Genomic DNA, 18794 nt, shown 5'->3' with positions numbered 1-18794 from the left:
CCAGGATTGGCAAAAAAAAGAATTGTATATACTATGTGATATGATATACACACATCATGCATACAAAACATATATGTGTAGTTTCCTTCCATAATGTAAGATAATTTTGTCTGATTCTCTACATTGTCTGTGTGCTGGTACCAGGACTTGAACTCAGAGCCTTGTGCTTTTGCTCATCTTTCTCACTCACAGATGGTGTACTACCACTTGAGACATACCTCCAGTCCAGCATTTTATTGGTTAATTGGAGGCAAGAGATTCATGGACCTATCTTCCCTGGTTAGCTTCTAATTTCAGTACTTAGTTCTCAACCTTCTGGGTAGCTCAGATTACATAGTGTAGGTCACCGAAACAAGCTTGATTTTCTTTGTTTTTCTTTCTTTCATTTTGGTGATATACCTGGGGCTGGAACTCTGCCTAGGTGCTGTCCCTGAGTCTTTGTGCTTGAGTCTACCCCTCAACCACTTGAGCCTCAACTCCGCTTCTCACTTTTTGGTGGTTGATTGGAATTGGAAATAAGACTCTCATAGACTTTCCAGCTTGGGGTGTTTTTGAACTATGATCTTGAGAACTAAGCCCCCTGAGTAAATAGGATAGCAAGTATGAGCCACCAGCACCCAGCTTGCATTGCTACTCTTAAACCATCTCACTTGCTATGATTCTGGAAATCATAGATTGATTTTAATGATTATAATAATTGAAACTAATAAGGTCTTTAATGACTATAATGACTTAAATATAAGTAAATATTAATGTTGAATATAAATGTTGATCACTTTATAGAACTCAGGATAATAATTCCTTCTGTGTTGGCACAATGCTAATAATCTTAAATTTTTGAGATATATTTCCCAGTAACAATATTTTCTTGAGAATCTTATCATTTATTGCATTCTTTTAAGAAGGGAACGATGTATATAGATTTGACATAGACACTTATAAAAATTAATGTTACTATACAACTGAACAAATAACAGAGAGGAAGGGAGAAATGGTAGCTTCCTCCTTTGGACATGAATGACAAGAGTTAGGCTAACAAAGGAGAGACTATGTCTGAATAAGAATAGGAGAGGAAGAGCATGAAACTATGAAAGAAAAAGAAAAACACCTGAAGAGCAAGAGAAAAAAAAGGCAATAGAGTGATTGGGAACTGTCTACAGCTCCAATCTCAACATCAGATGGAGAGAGAGGAAGCAAAAGGCTTCCATGAAAGGTAGTCATTTCGGCAGACTCAGTGAAGAGAAAAGCTATGAGAAAAGCTCACCCCTTCCACAGCTCTAAAGCCAGAGCAGGGATTTCATGGGCAGTCATGACACTGACAAAAAAGACATTCTTTTCATCCTCAGAACTTATAGAGCTCTACTGAAACACTATCTTGAAAATAAGGCCTACTGTTCAAGACTGAGGTATTTTGCCGTCTTATAAACAAGGAATAGCCACTACTCAGAAGTAATTGTGATTCAGGAAGGCTAGGGACATCTGGACTCCAAGGGGAGTAGGACATTATTGTAAGGCAATGGTAGACAGTGAAGGAGAGAACCTGACATGGGCCAGGTAAGATAACATTGTCCTCCTTGCTGAGAGCAAGCTCCATTGTCTGAGCATTACCAAAACAATAAATGAATAAATAAATAAATAAATAAATAAACAAACAAACAAACAAATAAATAAATAAGAGAATAGAGCTTTTGGTTGGCTGGCAGAGGGCTCAGGATCATCCACCCAGCTGTGAGAATTTGCTGCCCGGCAGAGTTTGAGCCTGAGCTATTCTAGGGAGTGGAAAACAAGAAGTGACAGTAACTAGGGCCCAGCCACTATGTCTAGGTAATTTTTAACACTAAACAGATCTCTTTGATCTAGTTCTGGTAATCTCAAAATTATTTTAGGCATTTATTTGGACCTTCTGTCAATGTTATATATCTAAAACTTCATAAGGGACAAAGTTCTATGATAATTTTGTTACAAATTTTAAGGTAATGACTCTTAAGTTCATGGTTAAGGAAATCTACCTCCTCAGTCAAAAGTACTCAAATTAAATATGTATAGTATATATATCATATGTAATATATGACATCATATAATAATGCACAACACCATATACTATTATGTTATATAGTACAGTATATTATATATTACATTATATAGTAACATATACAATATAATATATTACACATATTATATATTATACATGCATTATGCTTAGATCTACTGATAAAATGATTAATTGCCATTACCCTTTTTATGGAACTTTAGTCCATTTAGATGTATAACAGGTGCATGTGCTATTATATAAATACCTATTTTGTAAAAACTAAGGAAGTTTTTTCTCTTTTTTCTGTTCAAGCCCCCAACTCACGCAGCTATTCCCTCAGCCTTGCCAGTGCTGGGATTGCAGGTTTAGGGGATTCCACTAAGCCAAGAAGTTCCTTTCACAGTTCTCACTTTTATGAGACTGATGCACAACCTACTGTGCCATTGAGGCACCTCAATTCTTGCATTTAAATCCCTATTACTATTAAATTTATTTTGAACAAGCCCACATGGATATGATATCCACAGAGTTAACTGAAGGAAATGAAATCCTTGCATTCATTTATGTGTTCTGAATTTGTATCTAAATGAGAAAAAATAATTAAAAAATTCTACACCAAGTGTATAATGCTGTGAGTGATGTGCCCTATAAAACTGCTTTAGAGAATTCTCTTTCTGTTATTTCCTTGGTGTTATGAATCACAATAGATTAAAAACCAATAAACATCAATTACTTTTATTATAGTGATAATATTAAAAAGTTACAAATTATAATTATTACAATATATTACAAATCATAATCAATGCATATATAACATATAGATATATCTACCTGTGAATCTGATTTTATATGTTGATACACTGGTATGTATATATATACACTCACATCAATTAAAATTCATGCAAAATATCACTTGTCACACCATGATATCAAAAAGTTCCAAGCCTCATTAGAACAATTAGTCTTGATTAATGCTTGTGAAATATTGCGATTTACAAGAACTCTTCCATTGATTACAATAAAAAATATATGGAAAAAAAGAATTCTATGCTCCCATCAGAAAGGATGGAATTGCTCCATTTGTAAGAAAATGGAAAGACTTGGAAAAAAAAATCATATTAAGTAAAGCAAGACAGCCCCAAAGTAACATAGGCCCCATGGTTTCCCTCGTTTGTAATGATTTATGTCTAGAATTTTCCTAGCAGAGGAATTGATGTGTATATGGCTATATAGGATGAACCTAGGCAAAGTGAACTCCAAGATAGGGAAATGAAAGGTTGATCCTTGTCGGAGTTGTTTTCAGTGTACTATGTAAAGTCATAGTCCCTGTTGTTGTATTGTTGTATCTGACTTTGGTGCCTGGTGTACTGTAGCTCCATCTATTTGATTTAATGAATCAGGGAAGGGAAAGGGAAAAACAAGATGATGTGACAAAGGACAATGAGTGAACCAGTGTAACAGCGATGTTCACAGAACAATATATTGGAAATGAACTTTACGGCTTAGGAGAGGTCGGGAGAGGGAAAGTGGGAGAAAAATAATGAGAAGAGGAAACAATATGCAAGAAGTGATTCACTTACTATCTTACTAAGTAACTGTAATCCCATTTTATTTTATTTTTTTTTTTATTTTTTGCCAGTCCTGGGCTTGAGCTCAGGGCCTGAGCACTGTCCTTGGACTTTCTCAAGGCTAGAGCTCTACCACTTAAGCCTCAGCACCTCTTCCGGCTTTTTTCTATGTATGTGGTACCGAGGAATCGAACCCGGGTCTTCATGCATGCTAGGCAAGCACTTTAACCACTAGGCCAAACTCCCGGACCTTGTAATCCCATTTTAAAAGAGCTTCTCTTAACTAAATTATACCATTCACTATCTCTGGATAATGTCGTGGGCAAATCTGAGGAGGAAATAACAAGGCATATTTTACTGATGTAAATTCTCCTTAATGTTGAGGTAAAACACCTTGTATAAGCCATGCCTGAGCTCTGCATTCTTGAGTGCATACACCATGGGGTTGAGGGAAGGAGGGATGACATTGTGTAGCACATTGAGGAGGACAGGGATGAGGGGAACTTTCATTTCAGCACTATGAGTGATTGTAAGGACAATGAGGAGGGTATAAAAGAACAGGATGAGGATGAGGTGGGAAGTGCAAGTACTTAAGGCCTTGGATGCAGCTTCTACTGAATTCAGCTTCAACACAGATTGAAGGACCAAAGCATATGATAAAATAATCAAACCTAGGTCAACTCCACAGAGTGCCCATGCCAGAACTAGCTGATTGATGGTGTTGCTTTTCCTGTCATCACAGGCTAGGCTGGTAACTCCTAGGTTAGAGCAAAGACAGTGGTTAATCTGGTTCCTGGAACAGTAATGTCTCTGTGCAGCTAGCACAGGCACTGAGATGGGAAACAGAAAGCTTCTGAGTGTAAATAAAACAGTTGATCTGACCACAAAAGACCCTGTAATGATGGAAGGATATCGAAGTGGTCTGCAAATGGCTACATACCTGTCTATAGCCATGCAGACAAAGATATCTGACTCTGTAGCCAAAAAACAATGGATGGCATACATCTGAGCAAAGCACTCAGGGAGACTGATGGCCTTAGCATTGAACCAGAAGATGGCCAAGATCTTAGGCATGATGGTGGAAGCCAGTCCCATGTCCACCACTGCCAGGATGCCCAGGTAATAATACATAGGCTGGTGCAGGGCTGCCTCTCGGTTGATGGTGATCAGGATAAGGGTGTTGGAGCTCAGAGCCAAGAGGTAGAGCAGAGCCAGAGGCAGGGAGAGCCAGTGCTGCCAGCTGTGAATGCCTGGGAATCCCAGCAGAATGAACTCAGACACCTGGAATTTGGAGCTGTTAGAGTTCCTGAGAAATTGCAACATCTTTCTCTGAGACAAAAAAAAAGTTTACTATTACTAGTCTTTATTATCATGGTGACTACATCTGATACAACTTACCTGGAATAGTGATGTAAAGTGAAGAATTCATCATCTTCATTGTTCTCGTCTTGTTACTCACATTTATCACTGACTTAGGTAAGAGGTGTTCTTAGGTAAGACATTTTCTTATCTAGTGGCTGGCATATCTGATTTGTTATCTCAATAAGTTATTTATAAATTTCCATCACCTGGGACATTTTTTGCCCATAATCTCCCTGAAGAAGAAAATATCAGGGAAAATCAGGACTTGCTTGTGAGTTTCTATGTCATTAAATTAAAACAAGATGAATGCAATCTTGTATCACAGTCCAATTGTATTTTTATGTTTTTAATTGTTTATTTAACAAAGCAGATGGAAGAAGAAAAATGCATTTGAAGAATCCAAAGTTCTATTAGAATATTTTTTCTGGATTATTATAGTCATATATTGACTATTCATTTTGATACATGTAGAGATGAGTGGTGAACCACACATTTTCATCTTTCATCTAAACTTTTCCTCTTATAGTTTTTATTGTAAAGGTGATATATAATTACATAAGTCAGATAGTGAGTACATTTCTTCTGGATCAGTGTCACCTCCTCTCCAATTATTGTTTGACATTCTAATGAGATAGATGCTTTAGAGACCCAAGGTATAGAAACAGTAGAAATTTGTATGTTAAGAGACTTCATTTATATATATATATTATATATAAAACAGAGATCAAATGTTTTCTTGAAAAACTATAAAGTCAAAGAAGTATATATAACTTAGTGCTATGAAACTAAGCTGCATTTTTGATGCAGTTATACCAACTGAATTATAATTGGTTTGTGTTAAGAGATTACTAAGAACAAGTCTATGACCTTGAAAAGCTGGGAAAGGTCTTTGCTTACAGAAGTGATTGGGCAAAACATTTATGTAAAATTCCATACCGTATTACAAAACGAATGTAGTTGGCCAAACAAAAAGAAAAGGCCCATCATCTCTGATTTTCTTAACAACCATCCTTTTATCTCCCAAAGTAACCAAGATCTGAAGAGATAACATTAATGGACCTTGGAAATGAACTTTACAACTTGGGAGGGGGTGAGGGGAGAGAAGGTGAGAGAAAAACATGGGAAGGAGTAACTGTTCAGAAAGTAATGTACTCACTATCATACCAATGTATCTATACCCCTCTATACATCACTGTGACAATAAAATAAAGTAAAATACACATCACTGGTCAATTGTTTCTTTTTATTACATGTGTTTTGCTTATCTGAAAAAATTAATAAAAATATAGCAATACACTTGTTTCTTGGCTTCAAAATTGTCACAAATTACCTTAAAATAGGATTGTTCCTTACTCATATCTTTTAATATATATTCATGTTGACCCTTAAGTGTTATGTATCTGTACATCATGAACGAGTAGAGAAGTGTGAGAACCCACAAATTAAGAATAAGATTAAGATTATAGTTTATGCCTGTAATCCTAGCTACTCAAGACACTCAAATTTTAGGATTATGCTCTGAGGAGGAAAATCTATGAGACACTTATCTCTAACCACCAAGGAAAGGGAAGTTAAAACTGTAGCTGGAACTCAAGTGATAGAGTATTAGCCTTCAGCCAAGAAGCTAAGGGACAGTGCCTAATCTCTGAGTTCAAGCCCCGGTATCAGAAGAAAAAAAGAAAAGAAAACGAATTATATCTGTAGTGTATTTGCTGGTTTGTTTATGGAATGTAGAATACATCTACTATTTATGCTTTTTTTGTTTCTTTTATAACTACAATTTTAATTACTAATATTTTCTGTTTTTACATGGAAAGCTTGATCTCATCTTCAATATATCTTTTCAGAAATCAACACTGATCTTTTTTTTTTCGCCTGACCTGGGCTTGAATTTAGGGCCTGAGCACTGCCCTTGAACTTTCTCAAGGCTAGAGCTCTACCACTTGAACCTCAGCACCACTTCCAGCTTTTTTTTTTCTATGTATGTAGCACCGAGGAATGGAACCTGGGTCTTCGTGCTGGCTATGCAAGCACTCTACCGCTAGGCCAAACTCCCTGTCCAGCCAAACTCCTGGCCCCCAGACTGCTTTTTAAACAATATATTGCTGTCTTTAAATTAAACTCAACTTTCCCAACACAAGTTAAAGATGCTTTGGGTACCATATGTCTTTCTTTGTCTGCAGAAAAAAAAAATGGGCTTATACTATGCTCTAAGTAAGTAGATACAAAGCAGTAATAATTTTAAACATGAATTTCAGCAGTTGAAAGTATAAAATTTTTTTTGCCAGTCCTAGGCTTGAGGTCAGGGCCTGAGCACTGTCCTTGGACAGGCTAGTGTTCTACCACTTGAGCTTCAGAACCACTTCCAGCTTTTTTCTATGTATGTGGTACCGAGGAATTGAACGCGGCTCTTCGTGCATGCTAGGCAAGCACTGTTCCACTATGCCAAACTCCCGGCCCCAGAAAGTATAATTTTGATGGAAGTGGCGCTGTGGCTCAAGTGGTAGAGCCCTAGCCTTGAGCTGAAGAGCACAGGAACAGTACCCAGGCCCAGAGTTCAAGCCCCATGACCACCCCCCCCAAAAAGCATAATTTTGAAAGCATCTATAGTCTACCTCATTGCCAAATCCAAAAACTATTTGTTTCCTCATTTGACCATCCTCAGATTTTCCAACCAAGGTTTTCCCCTTAACATGACAGTAGAATCAATCAATTTGTTTTCCATAAGATGAATGAAACTAAGTCTGTGCAGAAATAAGGAAAATTTGTTAGTTTCTGCTTCTGAAAAATAAAAGGAGCCTAAATAAGAAGAAATACTATTGTATCATTCACCAGCTTCGTTTCTTTATTTCTTTTTGGCCTTGGTGATTTATATCTGACTTCTGGATGTCTGTTTATTTAGAGAAAGCATAGATATTCATACTCATCAAGACACCTACACGGAAAACTCAAATCTGAAAACTGTAGAATTAAACATTTACCAACACAAAAAGCAAACTTTTCCAACACTTTCCTCAAACTAAATGGATGGTATCAAAATGATTTCTGAGCATATAACAACCAATTATTATACATTCAAAGCTGCCATGTCTATTCAGGGAGCCCCTGTCTTGTGTATCTACTTCTGTTAACAAAAAGGTTTATTGTAATTGACTCACCTTTTGCATCAGCTTTCATACTTTTCTGAATGCTGAAACTGGGGTAGTTCAAATATTAAGAGTTTTGGTTAAAATATTCTGTAGTATGTGTGTGTGTGTACATATATACATATATATGCTATTCCTCAAGATCAAAATCTCTGCTAGCACTAAGATTATTCTGAATCTGTAAGAAAAACTAGTCTTTGATGTCCCAAAGGATACAAGACATTAGAGACACAGGTCATGCTGTGAGAGCAAGATAATTTGTGGGATGAGGAACTCTAAAGGGAGCTTTCATCCTAATGGTCTACATGACAAGATATGAGTAAATAACCAGTTTTTTGCAGGTATGTGCATATGCTTGTGTGTACACACACATAGATTGGATAAAATAAGAAACATTAATTTTAATAAAATCAAGATTTTATAGTTTCAATCATTTCTTTCTGTTTAAGACTTAATTTTGGATTCAATTTAAAGCACTTAAATAGAAACTTTTTTCAAACATTCACATACATATATTTACGAGTTCCTTCATTTGTTCATTTTTTATTGCATCTATTTAAATGATATCATTGGGCAATTGCAATTCCACAAATCAAGCTAACAACTATGAGAAAAAAACATCATAAATTTTGGGCTCTGATTTCCACAAAATTGATTTTTAATTTGGACCAGTAGTAAACATTAAGATGGTGAGTCATCTTAAGTCCAGGCTTAATAATACATGGACACTAAATCAGATGTAATTGGATAGTCAGTGATTAAGATAGTAATGGTAATAATAAATGTGGCAATAATTAAACACAATAAGTGATTATACTTTTGTACTCCTTTAAACTGGTTCCACAATCACGCACAGATTATATACTTGATTAACTACAAAAATTCAAATGGAATAAAATAGGATTTTAGTAAGATATACATACTTATTAAAATGTACACTATAGAGATGTTTTCTCATCCTTTCTTCCATTATAATATATAATGTGTTGTTGACAAAAATTCTGGTAAATAACTTCTTGAAACATAAATTTTGTCATGTAAAGTTGACATGTGTCATGTATCCTCAAAAAGTATGACTAATTGAAGATACATCATATATTTGAATGTTTAATAACTTTCTTATTATTTCCTTAAGTTCATGAGAAATGTTAAAATGAATATATATGTAGAGAGCATTTAATTTTGGAACAAATGTGAGCCTTTATATTCAGATAATAGTTTCATAACACAAAAGTAACAATTAGGAAAATGAAGATTCAGGGGGTAGAATGACGAAAGGCATGACATCAAGATGCACGGTATCACTCTCTCCACTCCTCTTTAACATAGTATTGGAATTCCTAGCCAGAGCAATAAGGCAAGAAGCAAGCATAAAGGGGATCCAATTAGGGAAAGAGAAAGTGAAACTTTCTCTCTTTGCAGATGACATGATCCTGTATTTAAAGAACCCTATAGACTCCATTCACAAGCTCCTTGAGCTGATTCAAAAATTTGGAAAGTTAGTAGGTTATAAAATTATCCCTCAAAAATCAACTGCCTTCCTCTATGCCAACAGTGACAGGAACAAGGCCACAATCAGGAAAGCAACTCCTTTTGCAAATGCCTCAAAGAAAGAAAATAAAGTACCTAGGAATTAACTAAGAATGTAAAGGACATTTTTGATGAAAACTTTAAAACCCTGAAAAAGGAAATTAAAGCAAAACTGAGGAAATGGATAAAAAAACCTCCCATGCTCCTGGATTGGAAGAATCAACATCGTGAAAATGACAATCTTACCAAGGGCTATCTACAAATTCAACACAATGCTCATCAATATCCCAATGTCATTCTTTAAAGAAATAGAAGAGGCAATCCAAAATTTCATATGGAATATGTTCATAAATTCATATGTTCTTGTATAGCAAGAACAATTCTTAGCAGAAAGAACAGTGCACGAGGAATTCCAATACCAAACTTTATTACAGAGGTATAATAATCAAAACAGCTTGGTACTGCCACAAGAACAGGCCTGAAGACCAATGGAATAGAACTGAGGACACAGATATTAAACCACAGACCTATGGCCACCTAATCTTTGATAAGGGAGCCAAAAAAATAGAATGGAAGAAAGACAGCCTCTTCAACAAGTGCTGCTGGCAGAACTGGATAAGCACCTACAGAAAACTAAAGTTGGATCCTTCTTTGTCACCCTGCACTAGAATTAACTCCAAATGGATCAAAGACCTCGAGGTAAAAGCCGACACACTGAAAACTTTACAAGAAGGAATAGGAGATACACTAGGCCTCCTTGGCACAAGTCGAAACTTTCTTAATAAGGACCAAGAATCACAACAAATCAGAGAAAGGCTGGATAAGTGGGACTGCATTAAACTGCAGAGCTTCTGTATGTCAAAGGACATAGCTAGTAAGTTAATTACGAAACCTACAGAGTGGGAGATCTTCACTAACCATACAACAGACAAAGGCCTCATATCTAAAATATATCAACAGCTCAAAAAATTGAATCACTCCAAAACTAATCTCCAAAGAAACAATCATCCCATTAAAAGATGAGCCAAAGACTTAAAGAGAATCTTCTCTTAAGAAGAAATAAAAATAGCCTATAGACACATAAAGAAATGCCCAACATCTCTGACCATAAAAGAAATGCAAATCAAAACAACTCTAAGATTCCACCTCACTCCAGTTAGAATGGCCAGGATCAAGAAATCTAATAACAACAGATGCTGGAGGGGATGTGGCCAGGAGGGATCACTACTACACTGTTGGTGGGAGTACAAACTCGTTCAACCACTATGGAAAGCAGTATGGCAGTTCCTCAAAAAACTAAACATAGAACTCCCTTATGATCCAGCAATTCCACTACTTGTCATTTATCCAATCATCCAGAAACAAGAACATACTAAATCCACTAGCATAATGATGTTTGTTGCAGCACTTTTTACCATAGCAAAGATATGGAACCAACCCAGATGTCCCTCAGTTGATGAGTGGATCAACAAGATGTGGTATTTGTACACAATGGAATTCTATGCTGCTGTCAGAAAGAATGACATCGCCCCATTTGTAAGGAAACGGAAAGACTTAGAAAAAAATCATATTAATTGAAATAAGCCAGACTCAAAGGAACATAGGCCCAATAGTCTCCCTCATATTTCATAATCAGTAGAAACCTTGGGCTCCCCTAGCAGATATTTACAATAGAACAAATCTAGAGACATAGGCCAAACAATATGTCACTAAATGTAAGGACCTCCAGGATAAGGAAACAAAAGCCATATAATGAGTGACTGTTGTCCTTAATGTACTATGTTATCTCTCATCTCTTTTGCCATTCCTTGGTTATCTCATATTGTTACAATATTTCACCTTGTTATATGATATATTTTATATGTGCTTAATTGGTTATTTGAAATTGGATGGGAAAGGTGGGAAATCAAATGAGCGGGGGGAGGATGGGAGGGAAATAGCGACCGTGTCATGAGAAAGGGTATCACTGTTGGTGAAGTTATGCACCTTCTATCTGGTGAATATAATGTAACCCTTCTATTAATCACAATAAAAAATAATAAAAAAGTAAAACGATAGGATTTGTCAAACTATCCAGAATCTCAAAGTAAATTATAAAAGACAGTTTTCAACAACTCTAAGATTCCACCTCACTCCAGTTAGAATGGCCAGGATCAAGAAAACTAATAACAACAGATGCTGGAGGGGATGTGGCCAGGAGGGAGTGCAAACTCATTCAACCACTATGGAAAGCAGTATGGCAGTTCCTCAAAAGACTAAAGATAGAGCTCCCCTATGACCCAGAAATTCCACTACTTGGCATTTACCCAATCATCCAGAAACAAGGGCATACTAAATCCACCAGCACAACAATGTTCATTGCAGCACTATTTACCATAGCAAAGATATGGAACCAACCCAGATGTCCCTCAGTTGACGAGTGGATCAACAAGATGTGGTATTTGTACACAATGGAATTCTATGCTGCTGTCAGAAAGAATGACATCATCCCATTGGTTAGGAAATGGAAAGACTTAGAAAAAATCATATTAAATGAAGTAAGCCAGACTCAAAGGAACATAGGGTCATTTGTCCTAATCAGTAGAAACCTTGGGCTCTCCTAGCAGAGACTTGCAATAGAGCAAAACCTAAATACATAGGCTATATAGTATGACACTAAATGAAAGGATCTCTAGGATATAGAAACAAAAGCCATATAATGAGTGATTGTTGTCCTTAATGTAGTATGTTATCTCTCATCTCTTTTGCTGTCTGTCCCTTGGTTATTTCACATTGTTACAATATCTCACTTTGTTATCTGATATATTGGATATATTTGTATTTGGTTATTTGAAATTGGATAGGGAAGGGGGGAAAACAAGATGAGGGGTGGGGGTGGGTGGGAGGGAAATGGGGACCAAGACATGAGAAAGGGTATCAATATATGTGAATTTATGCACCTTCGATCTGGCAAATATAATGTAACCCTTCTATTAATTATAATAAAAATATATGAAAAAAAGAAAGGAAAAGAAAAGTATGACGCTAAATGAAAGGATCTCTAGGATATAGAAACAAAAGCCATATAATGAGTAATTGTTGTCCTTAATGTAGTATGTTATCTCTCATCTCTTTTGCTGTCCCTTGGTTATCTCATATTGTTACAGTATCTCCCTTTGTTATCTGATATATTGGAAATATTTGTATTTGGTTATTTGAAATTGGATAGGGAAGGGGGGAAAACAAGATGAGGGGTGGAAGTCGGGGGGAGGGAAATGAGGACCAAGACATGAGAAAGGGTATCCATGTTTGTGAAGTAATGCACCCTCTATCTGGTGAATATAATGTAATCCTTCTATTAATTACAATAAAAATATTTGAAAAAAGAAAAAAGAAAAAAACTCTGTTGTGATGTCTCAGCATTATATTATGATTTTTTGTTAGTTTTATTGGAGCATAAAAGAAGTTGAGAAGACAAATAATAGTGATATGAATCTGGGGCTGTGATAGAAACCCAACGTTCTTTTTCTTTGCCAGGAAAGTTGACTTGTAAAGCAATCCTGTGGTTAGACAAATCATTCTTTCTGGGTTCAATGGCGCTCTCCTCACTAGATGTTTTGCTTGTTTTCTCAGGGCAATTTTTGAACATTATCTACACAAGCTCTCCTTCCTACATCATGGTATATGTTTACCCCTAAAGGATATTCCTGCACCAGTAGGGGGCAGACATGCACTCTCTATAGATGATAGATGGATCTCTCTATATATCTACATGTAAATGTATATATACATACATATGTCATTCGCGCCCCCTAACCCCCCTCTTCATCAAGGATTCAGGAAGCAGCTGCATTTTCCACCCTGATGAGCCTAAATGAAGTCTGTTGCATGTGATCTAGGTATTGCTTAGAATCATCCTATATGATCATATGTATTGAGCTATAATGATCCTCTGTTAGGAAAAACCTAATTATTACAAATGAGGGAAACCATGGAGAATATGGTTCTTTGGCACTGGCTATTATTTATAGCTTGTTCTAGAAAGCATTCTACAATGGATAATATGAATGAGAACATGGGAAAACCTATCAGCCAACTAACACAACAGGAAGATCAGTTGCTTACATGAGCCAACTTATGCCTTGTGAATTCTTATCTGATGTACATTTATACTGGTAAAGAAAACAGAAATGTGAGGCTGGAATTGTAATTCGGAGCTGACCAAATACTTAGAATTCATGATGCCCTGAGCTACAATAAATTGCTACTTGTAAAATCAGACACATCTATTGGCTTGTGATAATTCTATTCATTCCTTTCTGCCTTTACCAATGTCAATTCTTCTAAGTTCTTATTGATATGGTCAGATCCTCACCACTATATAATTGCTGTAGCTAGAAGCACTCCTAGGCAATTATCTATTATTGCTATGCTGGTTTTCTGTTTCATTTGCTCTTCAAAGTATCATCCCATATTCTACTTCCTAGACATTCTAGCAGCAACTGACTCGAGTTCTGTGTTACCCATATCCTGGGCACTGGAACTACTACAGCTAAATTCTGTAAGTATCTTCTTGTATGTCTTTGTACATCTGCTCCATTTACTCCATCATGTTTCTTTCATGCAGTTGTCCACATATTTAGTCACAGAATCTAATCACTTGTTGTTATAGCAATTGTCTGAGACAGCCCTCTGTGCACACCAGTGCCTGGGGTAAAAAATACTGAAAGTTTCTGTTTGTTAACTTTTGTTTTACTTTGAAGCACATCATTAACCATATGCTTTGGCCCGGACCTCTTGGTTCCTTTGAAGATCATGATAATGTTCTCTTAGTTTTTTGTTGTCTGAACCAGATCACCACAAGCTTTTCTGCTCTGAGAGAACATCAACTGCCTTTTTTCACTATGGATTTCATTGCTTTTGGATACTCCAATTATCAACTCCATCAATGAGATGCCTCCAAGAGAAAAACTCAAAACTCCTAACACAGGTGCCTACCATTACGGATGTCTATGATTTGTTAATGTCTCTGTACCAGTGCTTTCTGTTACTACAGGTCTACAAGGCCTCCCTCCTCCCTTCTGCACAGTACCATTAACAACAGGTATATTCTCTTTCTACTGCTGGTAACTCTAGTCATTACTCACTTCGACATGTAGAAATCTCCTTCTCTTAAAAACAGACAAAAATCTAGTATGAGTTCAACCAATCACCTTTAACTAGATTAGTTGTTATGGAATTCCATGGCATATTCAAATTTAGTCTCACTTCATCTATGTGGAAATTCCCTTTCCAATTTATTTCTTGATCTTAGTGTCCATTTGCATATCAGTTAAACAAAACCAGTCAGGAAATAAAAGTAATTACCAGGGGAAAAAATCAATGGAATTACAAAACAAGTTTCAGAAACCAAGGTAATTCGGGCACAATTCTGGCTCAGATTCATTTTATTAATGTGAATAAGTATTTCATGTGCTTGATAGTTATCAAAAATCTAATTTCTTCTTCATAGGAAATGCAAACCATTTGATTTTTGAGAAAGAATAGCAATGTCATTGTGTGATATTTATTTCCTCAAGATCTGAATGAAATTCCTAACTCGCTCTCTCCCTCCCTCCCTCCCTCCCTCCCTCCCTCCCTCCCCCCCCCCCCTCTCTCTCTCCCTCTCTGTCTTTCTTTTTGGCTAGTCCTGGGCTTGAACTCAGGGACTGGTTACTCCTTGGGCTTTCTCAAGGCTAAAGCTCTACCACTTGAGCCAGAGCATCACTTCAGGCTTTTCTATGGGTGTGGTATCAAGGAATCAAACCAATGGCTTTTGTACAAGTGAGGCAAGCACCCTAGGCCATCCTATTCCTTGAATGCCTTCAGACCTCCTATGCACCTTTCTCAGTGACACATGTGCAAATAATTGAAAACACCCATTGCAGTGAAATAAAATGTCTTTTATTAGGCAAAAGCCAGATGCTCAAGGTCCTTCATGGTTTTCCCAGTATTTAGTAGATGTTCTCTGGGAACAAAGAAACCTTTTAAAGGGAGAAGGAGAGTGCTCAGTGGTATTTGTGGCCCAGCGCAGTAGCCACACCAGCCACCACCTTCTGAAAGGCAGCCTGTGCCTCTGGGGTGAAATCCTTGCCCAGATGACGGGACAGCACAATCACAATCACATTGCCAAGGAGCTGCGGAGAAGAAAGAAACATTCTCATGGTTAGTAGAGGCTGGACCCAAAGCATATCCATCCTATCTAAAGCTGTACCTGTGGTTAGCACCTCAAATGATAGCTGGTTCTTAACACCTACTAGTGATAAGAATTATACATCATCAATAATTTCATGGAGAAATATTTTCCCTAGAATCTTAATTCTGTGAGAGGTCTGAGGGTATAACACAGGTCTTTAAACATGCCAATCTTGTCAGCATAACACACAGCTACATGTCCAGCCATCATCTTAGTACACAAAATCAATGATAACTGTTCTGTAGAACTAGATAAGAAACAGCAATACACTTTCATTTCCTTAAAAGAAAGAGGTTAAAATTATGTATAGGCAACAAAGAGCAGGTTGAAATGAAAAAGCTTTTCAAACTTACCATTGTTATGTTAAAACAATAAAAAAGAGGATAAAAAAAAGAAAGTACTTTGGACAAATGTGGAAGAAAAGAACTTGAATAGTCTTCAGAGTCCTTGTCCTTGGAGGCTGACAATTCTTTCTGTGTCTAACCTGCTCCATTCCACCTATGCTATTTCATCATATAGTGAACTTGATCACAGAAGAAAAGAAAAGGAAACCCTGGATGGGGCCCCACAGACTCACCCTGAAGTTCTCAGGATCCACGTGCAGCTTGTCACAGTGCAGTTCGCTCAGACTGGCAAAGGTGCCCTTCAGGTTGTCCAGATGTTGCAGACCATTGCTGAAGGAATGCAGCACTTTCTTGCCATGCTCCTTCACCTTAGGGTTGTTCATAACAGCATCAGCATTGGACAGGTCCCCAAAGGAATCAAAGAACCTCTGGGTCCATGGGTAGACAACCAGAAGCCTGAGCAGTTGAAAAGAACACAGCAGATAATGAAAGTCAGTTTCCATCCAAACCCAGAGGCCCTCTCCACCTCCCCTGCCTACCTTCCCTGTGCCTCATTCACTAGCCTTACAAGCAGATACCAACCTGCCCAGGGCCTCACCACCAGCGCCGTCCACGTTCACCTTGCCCCACACACTGGCCACGTTGGCCTTCTCGTCAGCAGTCAGGTGCACCATGCTGTTTATGTCAGGGGTTGCTAGAGAACACAGATGTGTCAGAAGCAAATGTGAACAGCAGCTGGCTCTGCTCCTGCTTTTATGCCCAGTCGTGGCTTCTGCCCTCTCTAATCTTGGAAGCAGATTGGCCACGGCCAGGGTGTGGTTCTAGAGGGTGAGGCCTGAGCAGTGGCAGATGCCCCCTGTGGTTGTTAGTCTGACATTAGCTTAGCAGTCTGGTCTCAGTCTTTAAGCCCTCCTATGTATCTCCTCCAAGTCTCAGACCAGCATAGCACCAGGCTCCTGAGAACATCCTTTGTGACAGTTTTGGACAGTTTTTTGAATCACTGTTTAGTAATTTATTAAAACTTACTACTCCCGTTTTCTTATTACCCAAATGGGCAGTTGATGCACAGATGTGGAAGGAAATTATCATTGTGGTTTCATTAAGAATATATGCCTGCCCCCCCCGTATCTCCTGTGTATGTAGAATGATTATGAGGAAAGAATGGATGAAGTAAATGTCTCTGTACTAAGTGTAACTTCCTGCCTTGACTTTGAATTAAACTTGGTTAGATAAATTCCTTTAATTGTCTGTCCTTAATCTTTAAAAAAAATGTTTTTCAGGCCGGGGGAGGTGGTTCATGCCTGTAGCCCTAGATACTCAGAAAACTGAGATCTGAGGATCAAGGTTCAAAGCCAGCCTGGGCACAAAAGGACCTGAGACTCTTATCTCTAATTCACCTCTAGAAAATGGGAAGTGGGGCTTGGCTCAAGGGTAGGGTGGAAGCCTTGAGCTGAAGAGCTCAGGGACAGCTGAGTTCAAGCCCCATGACCCACACACAAAAAAAATGTTTTTCAGGGGTGCAGTGTTAGCGTTCACTTGATTTTTCAAGGTGATGTACAGAAGGGTTACAGTTGCATATGTAAGGTAAATAATACATTTCTTGCTGAACATTATTACCCCCTCCCGTGATTTTTCTCACATAGGGTACCGAAATAAAATACAGTGAAAAATGAAAAACAAGAACTTCACACAGTGCATTGAAAACAACAACTAAGAGCCATTTTCATCACTGAAATTCTTTGTCCTGGTCTCCTCTTCCCTCTCTATTTAATGTATCTATTTCTCTATCTCTAAAACTATTCAATGTGCCTACTCATTCCCCTTCCACAGTTAATAAGCTGTCACTTTCTCAGGCCAGGACAAACTTCTAAAATTGTATGCTTGTTCTATGATGCTGTTATGTAATGAAAAGAGCAAGGGCAATAATCATGATTGAGCACAATGCTGAATCTCCTCTGTCATTTCTTCTAGACATCTCACACTTCCCACGGACTCCATCCTTACTAACCTAGGCTCAGGCTTAAATATGCCTTTTGGGAGTCTGGAATAAGGACCTTATTACTTACTGTGCCCTTACTACTTTATAAATTCCTCCTGTTTCAAGGGACTCTTGTCTGGTAAGTTTTTTCTCTCTCTTTGTCATCATTCACAATATTTAACAGTGTTGTTGGCCTCAACATTATCAGTCTGAAATTCCAATTGTAATATTATTCTTTTATATGCCAGAAAAATAGTTATGTGTGTGTATGTGTTTGTACTGATAGTTTCTCTAAGAGAATTAACAAATTTTCCATTTCTTGTGCTGTTTTTCTTCATTCTCTAAATAAATTCCTCTGTCATTGTTAAATATTTCCTCAGCCTTTTTACCCATCTCAATATATAACATTTTATACAAAATTTATGAGTCTATTCTTGGGATGTAGGAAAATCTGTATGGCACAGGGAGAAATTATGTGCTTAGACAGGATTATATTGGTAAAGTAATATAGTTCTCGTTATTTTTATTTTCATCTTTCCCTCTTAAACAATTTATCCTAAGGAAAGATCCTACATATTTTTTCTGGGAGCAAAGAGCTTCCAAATATTTATAAATATTGA

General features: G+C 37.3%; 2 protein-coding genes across 2 annotated transcripts; both read right to left on the bottom strand.

Moving 5' to 3' along the window:
* Nucleotides 1-3954: 3954 nt before the first annotated feature.
* LOC150053360 (olfactory receptor 56B2-like) lies at nt 3955-4923 on the bottom strand. The gene has a single exon (XM_090348611.1). The coding sequence runs from the start codon at nt 4921-4923 to the stop codon at nt 3955-3957; it is 969 nt and encodes a 322-aa protein (XP_090204737.1).
* A 10615-nt stretch (nt 4924-15538) lies between these two features.
* Nucleotides 15539-16940, bottom strand: LOC150053359 (hemoglobin subunit beta-like). Its single transcript, XM_090348297.1, has 3 exons — nt 16779-16940; nt 16430-16652; nt 15539-15793 (listed from the first exon to the last, which is right to left on the bottom strand). The coding sequence occupies exons 1-3, from the start codon at nt 16868-16870 to the stop codon at nt 15665-15667; spliced, it is 444 nt and encodes a 147-aa protein (XP_090204423.1). The 5' UTR covers nt 16871-16940; the 3' UTR covers nt 15539-15664.
* Between the last annotated feature and the right edge of the window lie 1854 nt (nt 16941-18794).

Source organism: Megascapheus bottae, chromosome 16 (genome assembly GCF_031878675.1).
Source record: "Megascapheus bottae isolate mThoBot1 chromosome 16, mThoBot2.hap1, whole genome shotgun sequence".
NCBI lineage: Eukaryota > Metazoa > Chordata > Mammalia > Rodentia > Geomyidae > Megascapheus > Megascapheus bottae.
This window is presented reverse-complemented; position numbering and strand designations above follow the sequence as displayed.

Excerpts from the sequence above, each read along its gene's own strand:
- LOC150053360 (XM_090348611.1), bottom strand. The coding sequence starts at position 4,923 with ATGTTGCAATTTCTCAGGAACTCTAACAGCTCCAAATTCCAGGTGTCT.
- LOC150053359 (XM_090348297.1), bottom strand. The coding sequence starts at position 16,870 with ATGGTGCACCTGACTGCTGACGAGAAGGCCAACGTGGCCAGTGTGTGG. Across the intron at positions 16,653-16,778 it reads GGTGGTGAGGCCCTGGGCAG|GCTTCTGGTTGTCTACCCAT; the intron begins GTTGGTATCTGC and ends TCAACTGCTCAG. Across the intron at positions 15,794-16,429 it reads TGGATCCTGAGAACTTCAGG|CTCCTTGGCAATGTGATTGT; the intron begins GTGAGTCTGTGG and ends TCTTCTCCGCAG.